Below are 14,116 nucleotides of genomic sequence, written 5' to 3'. Positions count from 1 at the left end.
GGGCCATCCATAAGGGGATGTGAGTAGTCCAGAGCTCCTCAAACATATGGGGATTCCAGCCTTCCTGAGCTTCTGGGCCATCAGCCTGGAAAAAGAGCACCCTAGAAGAAAGTGGAATACAGTCCAGACACTACAGGGTCACCACCTTCAGGTTCTCACCCTGGTTGTCTTTCAGGTCATCTACCCTCTACACATGGAGAAGGCAATGGCACCCCACTCCAGTACTCTTTCCTGGAAAATCCCATGGATGGAGGAGCCTGGTAGGCTGCAGTCCATGGGGTCGCTAACAGTCGGACATGACTGAGCCACTTGACTTTCACTTTTCACTTTCATGCATTGGAGAAAGAAATGGCAATCTACTCCAGTGTTCTTGCCTGGAGAATCCCAGGCACGGGGAAGCCTGGTGGGCTGCTGTCTATGGGGTCACACAGAGTCGGACACGACTGAAGCGACTTAGCAGCAGCAGCAGCAGCAGCAGCAGCAACCCCCTACACATCTTGTTTCTTCAAATGGAATTGCCAGAGCTAGCTGGCCTGGCCTGACACCTTAGTGACTCTTCAGTATGGGAGGTGGAGTGGGGGCCAGATTTCCCAAAAGGTAGGAATTCAGACCTCTGGCCTGGGCTAGAGGAAGCCTAGGGGTATCATGGCAGGGAGAGAAGGGGGCCCAGGAGATTCCCATTGCCATCTCCTCTCTCCTGGCTCTGAAAGCCTTGATAATGAAGGCAGGAACATCACTGTCCTGGACTTGGTTTACTTTGAAATTCTCCTGGACCAGAGCCTGAGTTGAAAGGAGTTTGGGGAAAAATGAGGATCCATCTGGGTACCTTTCCCACCCTGACAGCAGTCTCCTTCCTGGCTCCTTCCTGTCATTCCTCAGTGACCTCAGAGAGAGGCCCCCCTGCCATCCAAGATCAGTCCATGTCCTCTGTCCCCCTGCTTTATTTTCTTTACAACTACCGTCACTGGCTGTCTACAGCTACTTGTGTACCCTGATCTTTTCTTTTCTTACAGTATTTATTTTTGGCTGCACTTGGCTTTACTATATGTGGGCTTTCTCTAGTTGGAGGGAGCAGGGGCTACTCTCTATTTGCAGTACACAGGCGTCTCTTTGTGGTAGCTTCCCTTGGGGCAGAACACAGGCTCTGTAGTTGCTGTCCTCTGGCCTACCTGCCCCGATGCATGTGGGACATTCTCAGATCAGGAATGCAACGGGTGTCTCCTGCACTGGTAGGCGGATTCTTAACCACTGGTTGAGCCACCAAGGAAGCCCTGAACCTGATACTTTTATATTCTCAGAAATTAAAATCCAGGAGGGCACAGACTTTTCCTGTTCCTTCTCTATCCCTACAAAGATTAACCTTGACTTGGCATATTGCATCCGCTTATTAAATATTCACGATAGGAAACAAAACAAATGCCCCTCCTGGATTTTACTGTTTCTCCTTCCAACTTCCATTTCCTCCCTTACCCTTCAGATCTTTCTGGCTCGCTCAGATTTTCTATTCGTGCTTTTCCTCCGACATTTCTTCCTCCCCCTTCCGTCAAGGGTCCCTCGGTTTTTCTTCCCTTCTTTCTTTCTGCCTTTATTCTTCTCTAACAAAGTCTAGAGCCCTGATTTCCCCTTTTTCTCCTTCCCTTCGCGCTGACCAGAGCTTCGCTCTCTCCTTTCGCTCTTCAGGGATTCCTAAGCCTCAGCTCCCCAACCTCCGCCGTCCTCCTGGTGTTTGTGCCTCAACTTCCCCTACTTTCCCCTTGGAGAACCACCCACCTCCCGCCCAGCGGCCCCAAGATGGCGCCAGAAGCGTCGCTCCGCCGCCTGACGTCATCGCGCCGCCCTCCCTTCTCGAGCCGTCAAGAGGGGTCGAGGAGGAGGTGGAGGAGGAACATCCTTCAGAGGGCGTAAGGAGGCGGGCCCTATCAGTCGGAGGCGGGCCAGTGAGAAAACGTCGCTGGAGGATTGGTTGGGTGCTGCGGAGGGAGCCCAACGCCCGATACTATTGGTCCAGGGCTCGGAGACGTGAGCGTCGATTGGCCCAACGGCAGAGGCCAGACGGGCGATGATTGGGCGCACTCGGCCATCCGCGCGGCGGCCAAGGAGGAAGGTGGGAGGGGCGTTGCTGCGGGCGATCGGGGGCTAGAGCGAGGCTGCGGAGCAGGCGAGAGGTGACGGCGGGAGCTAGAGAGGGCGCAGCGCTAGGGTGGCCGCGCAAGGGGAGCTGCGGCCCGGGTCCGGGTCTGGCCCCGGGGCGTGCGAGACGGCGGAGGCGGGTACGTGCGAGCGGGCGCGTGAAGGGCCGGCCGGGCTCCCCACCCTGCCCGTGCGGCCTTCTCTCGCCACCTCGCCTGCGCACTGAGGACCGGAGGGGGGGCGCGCGCCGGGAGGTGGGGCGGAGCGGTACCAACGGCCCGCGGGGTGCGCGTGAGACCGGGCCGGGGCGGCGGGTCGGAAGGGGGCGAGAGTCGTGGGAAGGGCTGATTGAGGAGGGACGGGGCTCGGGCTGGGCGCTATCGGGTACTTGGGTGGGAAGGGAGGCGTTCGAGTGTCCCCGGGAGGGTCTCTAAGACTCCAGGGAGTACGCGGATAGGGGCTTGGCTGTGGGACAACCCAGGACGAAGGCTGGACGGTTAAAGGACAGCTGGGTGCCCGGGGAGGGGTTCCGGCCGTGAGAACGGAGGTGGTTAAGTTGACGTAAAGCGAAAATCTAGTTATGCCTGGAGAGTTAGGCTCATGAGTTAGGTCTTCAGTGTGAAAAGATACCAGGAAATGGATATGCCTGGTATCTTAGGGCGAGGTGGAGGTCCCAGTGTGAAGGATGAGGATGAGTTACATTAATGTGAAGAGTTAAACCAAAGTATGTGGGGCGGGAGGGCGAGCGGGGAGCGTTGGGCACTCTTGGAATGGGTTGAGACCTGAGAATGGGTCTCTGTGTAAAGAAGTTTTATCTTATATGAAACTGTGGTCTTCGTGTTTATCGAGTAACTTGAGAAGTAGTCTTTTTGGAAAGTACCAGGAATTAGGTCAAGGTGAAGAGTAGGAATTGGGGGTCCCTTGAGGATTTTAGGGTGGTGAGAACGATCTGTGTGTCTAGGGTGGGTCAGGGGGTCTGGGTAGCCCCCCAGGGATAATAGGCTGATGAGAGGGGCTTGGGTTGTTAGGAAGGAGGATCTGGCTGGCTATCAGGGTTAGGGTGCTGATGCAAGGTTTAGGTATTCTTAATGAGATTTGGACAGTGGGAGGAGTATGTGGGAAAGGAATCTAAGCCATTATGAAGGGTAGTCTGGATATTCTTGGATTGGATAGAGTATGTGTGGGATCTTTTTGCAGAAAAGAGGAATTTGGGTATCAAGAGGGGATCTGAGCATCCCTGGAGTGGGTTAGGGTGGGGTTGGGTCTTTCTGCGGAAAAGAGGGGCTTAGATTGATAGGAAGAAGGGTGTCTGGGCGTTCCTAGAATGGGTTAGGGCGGGAGGAAGCTGGTCTTTCTGCAAGGAAGAAAAGGTTAGATTAGTAATGTGTGTGTGTGTGGCTGAGGGGGGGGGGGGTCTGTCCCTGGAATGGATTAGGGTGAGGGTGGGTCTTTTTTAAAGAAGGATCTGGGTATCCCAAGAATAAGTTAGGATGGGAAGGGTCTTTTTTGTGAAGAAGAATATGTGGAGAGAGGTTCTGGGAATCCCTCAATTGTCCAGGGTGGTTGTCTATGAAGAAGTGGGGCTTAAGTCAGTACGAAGAGGGGGCTGGGTACCTCAGAGGGACTTAGAATTGTGGATGAGGTCTCAGTGCACAGAAGAGGTAGAGGATTAATGGGAAGAGTGTCTGGGTGCTCTGGAGACATGCGTTAGGGTGGTGGGAGGGGTCTAAGTGTGAAGAAAGTTCTGGCTGTCTTTTGTGATGATGAGTCTAGAAGTTCTGGGTAGGCTATTAGGATTGTGGGAAAGGACCTTAATGTGTAGAGGGAGTTAAGTAATTTGAACAGAGGGACCTGGGAATCGTGGGAAAGTGGTTAAGGTGGGCAAGGTCTGGGTGGGGAGATGGGTTAGGCCAATGTGAGAAAAGTTTATTGATGTGAGGAACCTGTGCACCAAAGGGAGAAGGTTAGTGGGTGATGGGCTATGTGCAGAGGAGGGAGGTTGAACCATGAAAAGGTGCTGAAAGTGGTCGGGCATTGGGACAGTTTGAGTGGTTGGGGTGTGAAGAGAGAGACCCTCGGGGTGGAAGCAGAGGAGGAGCGAGCTGTGAGAAGTGGATGGTCCAAGCCTGTGAGGACTCTCCTGGGCATCTGGGGTAGGGATGGGTAGTGTGTTGGTAAGGAGTCAGTAGAGGAAGTATTGACTGAAGAGGTTCCTGTGTGGTAGGTTGGCGCCTTGGGCCAGCTGTGGGGCAGGAGAATGAGAGAGTCAACAGGTTGCAAGGATCTGGTGGTGGGAATTTAAGATTCAGAGATGAGATTTGGGTAGATTGACTGGGAAGGGACTGGGGGAAAGATTTTGTGCTTGGTGTTCTTGTGTGTTCAGGAGAGGAAGGGAGTGGGGTGGGGGTAGAAATATGGAAGCAAAAAGTTAGAGGGGGAAATTGATCTAGGGTTTTGGTAGAGCAATGATAAAGGGAAAGAACTGTCCCTGGGAAGGACTGAAGAATCAGTGACTTAGATATGATTTGTCCCCACATCTCCCAGCCCAGGGTGTTGCCACCGTCATGACTGAGGAGTCAGAGGAAACGGTCCTGTACATTGAGCACCGCTATGTCTGCTCTGAGTGCAACCAGCTCTATGGATCCCTGGAGGAGGTACTCATGCATCAGAACTCCCACGTGCCCCAGCAGCACTTTGAGCTGGTGGGTGTGGCTGACCCCGGAGTCACTGTGGCTGCAGAGGCAGCTTCTGGCACCGGCCTCTATCAGACCCTCGTCCAGGAGAGCCAGTACCAGTGCTTGGAGTGTGGGCAGCTGCTCATGTCACCCAGCCAGCTCCTGGAGCACCAGGAGCTGCACCTGAAGATGATGGCACCCCAGGAGGCAGTGCCAGCTGAGCCACCACCCAAGGCGCCTGCCCTGAGCTCCAGTACCATCCACTATGAGTGTGTGGATTGCAAGGCTCTCTTTGCCAGCCAGGAGCTCTGGCTGAACCACCGGCAGACGCACCTCCGGGCTACTCCCACCAAGCCTCCGACTCCAGTTGTCCTGGGGTCCCCAGTTGTTGTGGGGTCCCCCATGGGCCAGACCCGTGTGGCTGTGGAGCACTCGTACCGCAAAGCAGAAGAGGGCGGGGAAGGGGCAGCTGTCCCGTCTGCCGCTGCCACCACCACTGAGGTGGTGACCGAGGTGGAGCTGCTCCTCTACAAGTGTTCGGAGTGCTCTCAGCTCTTCCAGCTGCCAGCCGACTTCCTGGAGCATCAGGCCACCCACTTCCCTGCTCCCGCCCCGGAGTCTGAGGAGCCCGTCTTGCAGCAGGAGACTCTGACCCCAGCGCCAGTGGAGGTGCCTGTGTCTCAGCCTGAGCCTGTGCCCTCCTCTGACCACAGTTATGAGCTGCGCAACGGGGAAGCCCTCGGGCGCGATCGCCGGGGGCGCAGGGCACGGAGGAACAACAGCGGAGAGCCAGGCGGGGCAGCCACCCAGGAGCTCTTTTGCTCAGCCTGTGACCAGCTCTTTCTCTCACCTCACCAGCTACAGCAGCACCTGCGGAGTCACCGGGAGGGTGTCTTCAAGTGCCCCCTGTGCAGTCGTGTCTTTCCCAGCCCTTCCAGTCTGGACCAGCACCTTGGAGACCACAGCAGTGAGTCTCATTTCCTGTGTGTGGACTGTGGCCTGGCCTTTGGCACGGAGGCCCTCCTCCTCGCCCACCGGCGAGCCCACACCCCCAATCCTCTGCATTCGTGTCCGTGTGGAAAGACCTTTGTCAACCTCACCAAATTCCTTTATCACCGGCGTACCCATGGGGTTGGGGGTGTTCCTCTGCCCACAACACCAGTCCCCCCGGAGGAGCCCGTCCTTGGCTTTCCTGAGCCAGCCCCAGCAGAGACTGGAGAGCCAGAGGCCCCGGAACCCCCCGTGGCCGAGGAGAGCTCGGCGGAGCCCGCCGCCCCAGGCACCTACCGCTGCCTCCTCTGCAGCCGCGAGTTTGGCAAGGCGCTGCAGCTGACCCGGCACCAGCGTTTTGTGCACCGGCTGGAACGGCGCCACAAGTGCAGCATCTGCGGCAAGATGTTCAAGAAGAAGTCACACGTGCGTAACCACCTGCGCACGCACACGGGCGAGCGGCCCTTCCCCTGCCCGGACTGCTCCAAGCCCTTCAACTCGCCCGCCAACCTGGCCCGCCACCGCCTCACACACACAGGGGAGCGGCCCTACCGCTGCGGGGACTGCGGCAAGGCCTTCACCCAGAGCTCCACGCTGAGGCAGCACCGTCTGGTGCATGCCCAGCACTTCCCGTACCGCTGCCAGGAGTGCGGGGTGCGCTTTCACCGGCCCTACCGCCTGCTCATGCACCGCTACCACCACACGGGCGAGTACCCCTACAAGTGTCGTGAGTGCCCCCGCTCCTTCCTACTGCGCCGGCTGCTGGAGGTGCACCAGCTGGTGGCCCATGCCGGGCGCCAGCCCCACCGCTGCTCGTCCTGTGGCGCTGCCTTCCCCTCCTCGCTGCGGCTGCGGGAGCACCGCTGTGCAGCTGCGGCCGCCCAGGCCCCGCGGCGCTTCGAGTGCGGCACGTGTGGCAAGAAAGTGGGCTCGGCCGCTCGGCTGCAGGCTCACGAGGCTGCGCACGCGGCAGCTGGGCCGGGGGAGGTCCTGGCTAAGGAGCCCCCAGCCCCTCGGGCCCCGCGGGCTGCGCGCACACCCATCGCCTCCCCGACAACCCTCGGGAGCGCGGCCCCTGCTGCCCCTGCGGCCCCCGCCCGACGTCGTGGCCTGGAGTGCAGCGAGTGTAAGAAGCTGTTCAGCACGGAGACGTCGCTGCAGGTGCACCGGCGCATCCACACCGGCGAGCGGCCGTACCCGTGCCCGGACTGTGGCAAGGCCTTCCGTCAGAGTACCCACCTGAAGGACCACCGCCGCCTGCACACCGGTGAGCGGCCGTTTGCCTGTGAAGTGTGTGGCAAGGCCTTTGCCATCTCCATGCGCTTGGCAGAACATCGCCGCATCCACACGGGCGAACGGCCCTACTCGTGCCCCGACTGTGGCAAGAGCTACCGCTCCTTCTCCAACCTGTGGAAGCACCGCAAGACCCACCAGCAGCAGCACCAGGCAGCTGTGCGGCAGCAGCTGGCAGAGGCCGAAGCCGCCGTGGGCCTGGCTGTGATGGAGACTGCAGTGGAGGCTCTGCCCCTGGTGGAGGCCATTGAGATCTACCCTCTGGCTGAGGCCGAGGGGGTCCAGATCAGTGGCTGACTGCAGCTCGTTTCCCTCTTCAGCACCACCAGGCCCGGTTGCTGAAGAACCTCCACCGCCCCCTTAGGTCTCTGTACATACTGTGCCCCTTTCCACTCCTCCCAACTGCCATGTAAGTTCTGTAACTGGATTTATTGTCTTCTGAGGGGGGTGCTGTAGGGTCCTTGACATGAATAAAGGTGGGCCCCCCCACACCTGTTAGCACTGGTGGCCCCAAGGTAAAACAGTCAATAAAGACTGAGTTGGACATTTACATGCTTTTGTCTGGCCTGACTATGTGGGATGGTGGAACTTGGTAACTGTGAGCCCCCAGGTTCTTGGTTCTGACTTGTCATGGCTGCATCCCCAGTGCCTAGAGCAGAGCCTGACAAGTGGTGGAGCTCATTAAACGGGAACCCAGGACCTAAGAGGAGGACTTGGAGTCCGTGGGCTCTCTGAGCAGCGATTTCCCTCTGGTCATAGGTCGGGGCAGTGTGGTTCTCTGACCACTAGAGGTCCCCAAAGCCCCATGGAAAAACGAAGCTGTTTCTGCTTGGGGGCAGGAACCTTTAGGAAAGTCTTCAGGTTGTTCTTACCACTGTGTTGCCCCTGCTCTGGCCTGATGTGAGCGGTCTCCTCCAAGGCCATCTGGTGTTCTCATCATGGACCCCTGAGGGCAAATGCACGTCTTGGAAAGGTATGATCTCAGGGGCAGTGGAGGAGGTGGCTTCTGGGACAAGATCCAGCTGTGGGGCTGGAGAAGATGAACAGTTTCTGGGGGTAGGAAGGTGCTTTGACACCCACCTGGAGTTAGCCAACAGTTGCTTGTTGTGGCGGGAGAGGTGGTTGGGGTGGCTGGCTGATGTTTGAATGCCTAATTTGTCTCAAGTGTTTGCTTATATTTTTTGGAATCTTCACCCTGGTCCTGTGACAAGAACATTTTGTAGGAAAGGAATCTGAAGTCAAAAGTAGTGAGGAGACTTACCCAAGGTCATTCAACCTGCACAAGGCAGAGCTTGAATTTCAGCGTAGTTTCATTTGACTTAATCACCTGTGTGCTTCCCTCTACATTCTGCTGTCTTCTACATCCTTGAGGGGGAGGGCGGTGGAGAAGAGATGGTGAGTGTGTGACTGGAAGTGCCTGGCTTCTATGCTAGTCTTTGTCTCTAACAGCCCCTCGCTCCCCCCTTCCCTCCCCACCCTCCCCCAGCCCCAGGGTTACCCCAGTCTTTTAGGATTCTTACTGGAACCCTAGGGAATGAGAGGTAAAGGGAGCTCTTTGCATTGAGACCAGTGGAAAGGGAGGCCTAAGAGCTGCCCCCTCAGCCTCTCCATTGCTCTTGATTGACTCCCTTCAGCAATCCTGTAGCCCTTTGTGGGCACTGGGGCTTAGGCTTAGGCTTCATTTTTTAAAAAGGTAAAGCTCTCAACCCTTTGATATCTTGAAAGCTCCTAATGAAGAACAGCACTTATCTGTTAAGCCGTGGGTTTTGACCAGAGTGTGTTGATCGTGGGCTCCATCTTTTAGTAACCTCATACCCTACAGAAAGGACTAGAACCATCTTAGCCGAGCATTCCAGAGCCCCTTAATCCACAAGTAAAGATTCATTCTCAAACTGCTTGCTTTCAAGAAGAGCTGTAACATCAAAAAAGTCATGTCAAATAAATACTTAGAACAATTAGAGGATTTCTCTTTGCAAAACCAGATAAAAATCAGGCTGAACCAAGGGACAGGAATGGAGGGAAAAACCCTGAGGGTTCTGGTTGACTCCACAATAAAGATGCTTTCAGCAGAGAAGCAAGCTCTGTAACAGTGCTGGGGACAGGGGTCACCTCTATTGTGGTTCCTTTCTAGAGCCTCCTAGTGCGAACTTTTCAAGACTCCCTTCTTGAGAAAAGTTTATGTGCACAAATGTGTTTATGAACAAGAATCATTGTTCACCCCACTGAAACTTCCAGAGTCTTCAGTTGGACCATGGTCCTAAAGAAGATGCACTAATCAAACCGTTGTTGGATGCTGGCGTTTGAGTTGGACAGGCAAAGGCTCTTGAACTTTATGTTTGGGAATTTCCCCAGAGATTTGGATCCAGCAGCTTGTCTTAAGACCGAGGAATCTGCATTTTGAACACAGCAATTTTGGTGGTGGTGATTTGACCCCACAAAGAACCTTGCGTTGCTAGATTTTTCAGATGTAGAAGCTGCTTCAGCAGAGCACTCAAGGGAACAGAATGGTGGTCCTCCAGTGACAACATGTTCTTCAGGGTGTGTGAGCCCAAGTATGGCTGTGCAGGGGGCGCTGCTTGGAACAGTTAAGCACATTTACGGGGCTGTAAGTGGATACCACCAAGTTCAGCTCTGGAGTGCTCTTGCATGTGCCATCTCTGATTGTCACAGACTGGCCTGGGAGACAGAGTCCTTTCGGGTCTATATGGCTCTGACTGCATCCCTCTACAGGCAGAGGACTGGAACAAAAGACCTGTTTTCCAGCCCAACATGCCACTCACCTATCCCTACTGACTTGGCTTGAGAGTTGGAGAAGCACTTTTCTGTCTTGCCAAAACAGTGCAGTTCGGGTGATTCTTAATTTTTTTGGCTGCACCATGTTGTCTGTGGCATTCTAGTTCCCTTACCAGGGATGGGACCTGTGCCTCCCTGCAGTGGAAGCGCAGAGCACAGAGTCCTAACCACTGGACCATCAGGCAATTCCCAAAGTGTTAATACTTTCTCTCTTTCAAAATGATCAAACCCTCTCCTACTCTTTTCCTTTCTCCTGTTCCCCTATCCCTCGCTATTGAATTTTGCAGAATTCCAGCACCTCTGAGTCAGGCATACATCAGAGGGTAGAATGATGACAGGAAGACCTGACGACAGTGAGATGACCCACCGATGATTTTCAGCGGTGAGATCTTAGGGTTCAGCCCATGGTCTGGTGTGTGAAACAAGTCGTTCTGCTGAATGACAAGCACGAAAATTTGAGTGAGCGCCCTAATGTCATTCTGAAAAAGAAGTCAGATGTGTATCTTGTATCACCAGACAACTTCAAAGTCAACTCTTTTTAAATGGTCTCAAGTCCTCTGTGGATGGAAGTAGGGAACTGCTCTCTGGCTTCCTGATTTGCTCATAGTACTCATTTATCGAAGTCTGTCTGCTGGAGATCATCTTGAATCCTTACCACCACCACAGGCTACATATTGTCCCAGTGTAATAGATGCCGACATTGAAGCTCACACACTGAAGGTCACATATCTATAAAATGGCATAAGAGATTTATTTCTTTTTGTGTCACACGGGCATATGGGATCTTAGTTCCCCAATGAGGGATCGAACCCGAGCACCCTGCAGTCGAAACACGGAGTCTTAACCACTGGATTGCAAGGGAGGTCCCCAGAAATGAAAATTTTTTTTTTAAAGCTTAGTTTATTGAAAGATAATTGAGTGAGTGAATTCGCTCAGTCGTGTCCGATTCTTTGCGACCCCATGGACTGTAGCCTACCAGGCTCCTCCATCCATGGGATTTTCCAGGCAAGAATACTGGAGTGGGTTGCCATTTCCTTCTCCAAGAAATGAGATTTAAAATCAGGAATTTGAATTTGTTCTAAGATTCCAGACTTGTTTTTTTAATTGGTGAAAAAAAATTGCTCAGGCCTTACTTCTGAACATTGAACAGAAGTAAACCCTTCCCCTCCCAGGCACACACACGCCCACCCCACACCCTGATTTCCCCACCACCTTTCCCAAGATAGGAGACCAAGGAGAGCAGGCAGTGTTTCTCTCTGTACAGTTTTTCATTTTTTATTTTTTGATGTTGTTCAGATGAATGACACACTCAAGTTACAAAAATGGGGCCTTAAAAGAAGCACATTGTACAATGAACAAGCAGATTGGAGTTAAGAACACTGAAACGCTAACCCGCTACCACGAGAAGAGACAGGGAGGGGGGTCCAGGGTGGAAGGGGAGGGGCTACATGGGACCAACAGAACTGAAAGGGGGGCTAACTTGGTGAGGACAAAGGAGAGGCAGGCCTCCTCCAGGGCCTGCTCCGTGTCTGGGTGAGACTCCTCGGTCTCCCTTGCCCACTACTAGCCACTCTTCCCCTCCCCATTCGAACCTGGTCTTTCAAAGGGGGGAGACACCCACCCCAGAAAGGGCTGAACCAGTTCCATCTTCACAAGGTGGGGTGGTCACCTTGCCCTCGTGAAACAGCCTTGGATTTGGGAGGTGAAGGTGGCAGCAGCGACACAAGCAGCCAGAAAGGAGCCCGCAGACAGGAACTGACCAAAGGTCAGGCTCCTGCTTTTCTCCAGACTCCTCGCCCCTTCCCCACCCTACCATGATCCAAAGGGCCTCTCCACAAGTTGCTGAGAGAGGCCCCCAGTCACCCTGCAATCATATAAATAAATAAATACTGAGCCCCTGGGCTTGGGGGGACAGGTCGGGGGAGGGACAGCGGGGACAGAGGAAAGGAGAGGAAGGGGAGGCAGAGGGGAGGGGTCACAGACATAGTAAATAGCTGTCTCCGTCCCAGCAACGCTTCTCTCTGGATTTTTCTCTCCTTTTTGTGTTTGTTTAACAAGGAGCTAACATCTCAAGGACAAATACTTAAAAATATACATTATTTTTTCTTTGTTTTGTTCCCCTTTCTCATCGTCATCTTGCTTTGGAGACTGCTGAGGTCAAAGTTCAAACCGCATGAAGGAACTGCGGCTTGGAGTTTTTGTGTATTTTTTTTTTATTTTTATTTTTTAATTTTTTTCACTTTTTTTTCCAACGTATAAAAAGGTAGCGGAGTTGTCTGTGGGTTTTTTTTTTTTTAATGGTTAAATCTTTGGTTTGTTTCTTTTTTCTCTTGGAGGCCTTTATCTCTCGCACTTGCCTTTCCCACTCAGAGGCCAGTGGGGGCCCGCGTGTCTCAGTCTTGCTCAGTCCGTTTCACTCTCTCTCTCACTCAGTTCTCCCTACCCTGGGCTAAAGGGAGAGAGGCACCCTGGGGTTTGGGTGGGGGTGGGGGTGGAGATCTAGCCAGGTCAAGAGGTGCCCTCACCACATGGCTAGTCCCTTACCCCATCTTCCCAGGGTGCAGGGCTTGGAGAGCCTCTCTTGGCCTTCCCAGGGAGGAGACCTTCGGGAAACTCAGAGCCTTACCCCTCCTCCTGGTCGTAGCCCCAGGTCATACAGAGCCTTGGTTCTTCAGCGCCACTGACCCTGCCTCCCCTCCCCCAGTCGTTCCTCCCACTCCCAGCCCCCGCCCTCCCAGAAGAGGCCAGAGAGAGGTGTTTTAGTTACTGGCAAGTTTTTTTTTTTTTTTTTGGCACAATTAAAAGGCCTACCGTTAGGTAGACCCAGTCTGTCCCTCCCTTGAGTAAGGAGGTCAGGTTGGGGAGGAGAAATTCAGAGGGTTCCCACTTTCTTCAGTCCACTCATCCTTCTTCCTAGCCCAGGCCCCTGGCCCCCCACCTCAGACATCTCCCCTAGCCCAGAACCTGGCCTGGGGTCTCCTTCCCCAACCCCACATAAAGTTCCCCAGCCCCCCAACTCTCTCGCTCGCACACAGACACACGGACACAGGCTCTGTACAGACCACAAAATAAAAACGATGAGATAGTTTTGTTTCCCGGAGTCGAGACGGGGGAGGCTGGAGTGGAAGGGGCAGAGGGAGGTGGGGGGCATGAATTCCCCCATCACCTTCCTAACCCTGGCTCCCTCAGCCCCCCCCAGCCCCTTGCCCTGGCTGGCCCCCAGCCAACGATATTTGGTTTCCATTTTTTAACATTAAAGTTCTATGAGGTATTTGGTGCCTTATCTCGAGTCCTCGGGGGAGGGGGCCCAGGGGGGAGACCTGGGGCACACTTGCCCCTCCCTCCCTCCCACCCCCTTCCCAATATTTGGTTTCACAGCTGTAGTTAAAGCTTGGGATTTGGTTATTTTTTCCCCCTCCCAGGAATTTTCTTTTTCTCTTGTTTTTTCTTTTCCCAGATAATGGGGGTTGGATGGGGAGGGTCCCCACCACCCTGGCTGCACGGGGGTCCCTCCACCAGTGTCAGGGCATCGGCCCATCCCTGCCCCCTGCTTCCTCCTTTCCTCTCTGCCCGCTTCCTACTGGGGTGGTGGAGCAGTCTGGGAGGCAGGACTTGATGGGGAGGAAGCAGGATGAAGTGGGTGGTGGTGAGTCCTGGATTTTCTTTCTTTTTTTTTTTTTTTTTTCCCCTTTTTTTTTCTTTTTTTTTTTTCTATTTTTTTCTATTTTTTGGTCTAGAATCATAGTTTATTGAGTCATCTCCACCATGCCTTCCATGCTGCCTGTCTTCTCGGAGGGGTTTTTGGTTGCAATTCCTTTCACTTGGCTCTGCTCAAACGTCCTTCCTATCCGTTCAGGAGCCCTTGGCCCCGTCTCAACCCTTGGGCTAGGGCCCCGGCCCGCTAGCCAGTCCTTTCTCTTCAGGAAATAAAAACGGACAAAATCAGAAGTAGGGTAAGGGCAGGGAGTCGGTTCAGCGGAGATGCTTACATTCTGGCGAGGATGGGTCGACGGCATGCCAGGCTCCATCGGTGCCCGGGTGGGAGGGGCAACCACTCCACCACTTCCCAGACAAGGCACCCGAGACCCCTGAAACAGCCGAGTCTCTGCTGCCTCCGTGGCCCAGCCTAAAAGTTTCATTTCCCAGGTCGGAGAAGGGAGACAACAAAGAAAGTGAGAACGCTGAGGCCTCAGGGCCCAGGGTGGCATCCGAGGCTCCGTCTGCCTCTCCTGGGA

General features: G+C 54.4%; 1 protein-coding gene across 2 annotated transcripts; it reads left to right on the top strand.

The window, feature by feature from the left end:
• Positions 1-2,111: 2,111 nt before the first annotated feature.
• On the top strand, positions 2,112-7,638 carry ZNF574 (zinc finger protein 574). 2 transcript variants are annotated; one of them, XM_055552856.1, is made up of 2 exons: positions 2,112-2,165; positions 4,675-7,638. In XM_055552856.1, exon 2 carries the CDS (start codon positions 4,695-4,697, stop codon positions 7,383-7,385), a length of 2,691 nt encoding a protein of 896 aa, XP_055408831.1. In that variant the 5' UTR covers positions 2,112-2,165; positions 4,675-4,694; the 3' UTR covers positions 7,386-7,638. The 2 variants fall into 2 exon arrangements, with proteins under 2 accessions (XP_055408831.1, XP_055408830.1); XM_055552855.1 differs by having other exon boundaries at positions 2,113-2,270.
• Positions 7,639-14,116: the final 6,478 nt, after the last annotated feature.

The sequence above is a fragment of the Bubalus kerabau genome, chromosome 17 (genome assembly GCF_029407905.1).
Source record: "Bubalus kerabau isolate K-KA32 ecotype Philippines breed swamp buffalo chromosome 17, PCC_UOA_SB_1v2, whole genome shotgun sequence".
Lineage (NCBI taxonomy): Eukaryota > Metazoa > Chordata > Mammalia > Artiodactyla > Bovidae > Bubalus > Bubalus kerabau.
Note: the sequence above shows the minus strand (reverse complement) of the source record. Positions and strands in the feature narration are given on the sequence as shown.